At 44.1% G+C, this 3505-nt stretch overlaps 1 protein-coding gene across 1 annotated transcript; it reads left to right on the forward strand.

Moving 5' to 3' along the window:
• The first annotated feature begins 568 nt into the window (after nucleotides 1–568).
• LOC125240441 lies at nucleotides 569–1585 on the forward strand. The gene has a single exon (XM_048148334.1). It carries the CDS (start codon nucleotides 569–571, stop codon nucleotides 1583–1585), a length of 1017 nt encoding a protein of 338 aa, XP_048004291.1.
• Nucleotides 1586–3505: the final 1920 nt, after the last annotated feature.

The following is a 3505-nucleotide window of genomic DNA, read 5'->3' on the forward strand; positions in this document are numbered from 1 at the left end:
TATATTTGCAATAGGTAGGATAGCAAGAACGGTCTCTATACAAGCAGCAATAGTTGCATACCATGGGTACGTAGACTCAACTCTCCGCTATGGTGTAGTATTATGGGGTATAGTACGAACAGAGACCAGGTATTCCTCATACAAAAACGCTGTATTAGATCAATTTTCGGGATGCATCAATTGGACTCATGTCACCCAATTTTTATTGATAATAACATTCTTACCTTCCCATGTATTTACATTTTGGAGGCTGCATTATTCGTGCATAAGTATAAGAGCCAGTTCATGGAAGTACAGCAGCTGCGACCCTGTCAAGTCCGGGAGCAATATTTAGAGTCCGGGAGCAAGCTTTTATATAAAAAAACAAAAGCCGGCTGATTGAATGAACTTTTAATTGTTATAATTGTATTTCTGAGACATTTATTCACGAAGGATTTATATATAATATAAATAACAAGCAGAATATAATAAAGCACATATTTACATACAAGCCTTGTGTTTAGCGCCATCTAGTTGAAACCATTAGAACTTTTAAAACCTCTAGTGACCATAATCAATAGTGAGCGAAATGGTTGTATGCGCAGCGGCTTGTGGTAAACCCCTCGCATCGACAGGGGTCGCTAAGTGTTCATGTGGACAGTCTTATCATAAGGCTTGTGTGGGCATGGGCATTACCGCTCGTGTCGCCCCCACTTGGCTGTGCCCGACGTGTAAAGCGACCACTGCTCGGCGTGACAACTCTGACAACACGCCGGTGAAATCGAATGTTGTCGATGACGACGATACGCCGACCGATCCACAGGCGGATGTTGCGGAGCAGCTGCGCTTGCTGCGCGCGGACTTTGGTGCTGTGCGCGACGACATCGCTGGCCTGCGACAAGAGGTGGCGAAATTGCATTCTCTCTTCGGTGGCCTCTCTAGCCGTCTTGACGTATTAGAGGACAAAGTTAGGTGCTTGGAGGAGCGACCGGTGGGCTCCGCTGACAGCGACCCCGAAGGCCAAACGTCGGCAGTACCAGTGGTGGAGCTGCAGCAGACGGTAGCTCGCCTTCAACTGGAGCTAAACGACCGTGACCAGGATGCGCTGCTCTCTGACCTTGACATCGGCCACATCCCTGAGGCAAAGGGTGAAAACGTTGTGCACACGGTCACTGTCCTAGCGGCCAAGTTAGGTATGACTCTCGACCAGCGCGACGTGGTTTTCGCCGAGCGGGTTGGTGCTGTGGACAGGAGAGGGGAAGGTGTCGACGATGACGCAGTGGGGCGTCCGCGCCGCGTTGTAGTTAGGCTGTCGCGGCGGCAGTTGCGCGATGAGTTGCTACAGGCAGCGCGTGTGCGACGAAATATCAGCTTCACCGACGGCAACCCGTCGGCTCCTCCCTGTCGTGTCTTCGTTAATGAGCGCCTTACTCGCACGAACCGCCTTCTGTTTCATAAGGTTCGAGAGTTATGTCGGCAGCAGCAGTGGCGATTCTCGTGGACCAGGCGTGGCCGGATCTATGCTCGACAAGGAGAAGGAAAGCCGGCGATCCAAATTCGCTCTCAGGAGGACGTAGACCGTGTTTTTAGGACCAGCTCCGTTTGAGGTGCGGGCGGTCGTGTATTGTGCTTCCCTACTAATTATACCTCTACTTTCATTGTGGCATGGTAATTACTGTATGTTTATTTTCATGAAATATATACAGGGCAAATATTTTTGTTGTATGCATCTAACTATAACTTGCAGGTCATATAATTCCTCATGTATTCATTATTATATGTCAGGAGTAATGTATTTAAGTAATGTTAAAAAAAAATAAAACACTTCGAATAGGTTTGTATAATGCAGGTTCCCTTGGTACAAATCATGACAATTTTGTGGCGGCTGCTGCCCGGCAGGATGTTGATGTTCTGGCGATTAACGAATCATGGTTAAGGGCAGGCGAGGAGGGACGGGCGCCGAAACTTCCTGGGTACACTTTTCGGCATATCCCCAGACCACAGGGCGTCCGGTCGCGTGGTGGAGGCGTGGGCTTTTATATCAAGAGACATCTCAGCGCTAGGACCTGGCCTCACCCTGTTGACCCGTCGCACAAGCTGGTGGAGCAGATGTGGATCACGTTTACTCTCAACGGAAGAAAGCTGGCAATAGGTACGGCGTATCGACCACCTTGGATGGACATACAAGTTTTTTTGGATGCTATTAGTGACTCGATTAGTTCAATGCGCAGTTACGATCATTTGGCTGTATTAGGCGATTTCAACATTAATTTACTGCAAAACTATGACGCTAAAACTGCTCAATTCAACAATTTTATAACTAGTTTTAATTTAAAACAATTGGTATCTCAGCCTACACATTTTACTGACACCAGCCAGACGTTGATCGACGTTGTCTGTTCTGATATGTTAGCAAATAACACAACCATTGATAACGTAGGATGTATTTATGGTCACTGTCTTGTGGTTTGCGATTTTAATGTGAAACTAGAGAAATTGAAGCCATATCGCATCACATATAGACCTTATAAGGATATTTGTGATAGAGAACTTGATGTGGACCTGCAGAACGCGGGGTGGGAACTGATGTCGGATCTTGACAGTGTCAATGACATAGTAAGTATATTCAACCAAAAAGTTCTCACTATATTTGATGTACATGCCCCAGTAAAAACATCCTTAGTCAAAGTACAATCTTGCCCGTGGATTACTGACACTGTCAAGTTCATGATGCATCTGCGCGACACTGCTGCAACAGACTTTCACAAAAACCCGAATGATATAAAAAAAAAGTATTACAAGGACCTTAAGTCTGTAGTGAACAAGGCTTTATATTTCGAAAAGGTGGCTTATTTTAAACAAAATATAAATAGTAAAATAAATGACCCTAAAACATTATGGAAAAATCTGAAATCGACAATATTACCCACTAAGAATAATGAATTACCTTCAACTTTCAATAATCCTTGCGTAATAAATAAACATTTTCTTGACCTGCCGGGAACTTCAGATGTAACTATGTCACAGTTAACCTATTTTGAATTTCACAGGCACAGCGACACAGTATTCCATTTAAAAACAATTAACTCGAGTGAAGTTACTAAAATAATTAGGAATTTAAAGTCTAATGCAGAGGGTGCTGATGGGATAAATTTACATATGCTTATTCTTACGCTTCCTTACACAATTGACATTATGACTAGTTTAATTAATAAGTCTATTCTATCATGCACCTTTCCTGATATTTGGAAGTTAGCAGTTGTAAATCCTCTGCCCAAAATTCCCAACCCTGTTACTATTAAAGACCTTAGGCCAATTAGCATACTCCCATGTCTGTCAAAAATAATGGAGAAAGTTGTTTGTGCACAGTTAACTGCCTACCTTGAAACTAATAACATTTTGCCAGACGTCCAATCGGGTTTCCGGAAAGGACGTAGCACCACAACTGCTTTGCTTGATGTCACTGACAACATATTAGATGCTCAGGATAAGGGTATGTGTACTCTTTTAGTGCTCCTAGACTTTT

This window comes from Leguminivora glycinivorella, chromosome Z (genome assembly GCF_023078275.1).
Source record: "Leguminivora glycinivorella isolate SPB_JAAS2020 chromosome Z, LegGlyc_1.1, whole genome shotgun sequence".
NCBI classification, from domain to species: Eukaryota; Metazoa; Arthropoda; class Insecta; order Lepidoptera; family Tortricidae; genus Leguminivora; species Leguminivora glycinivorella.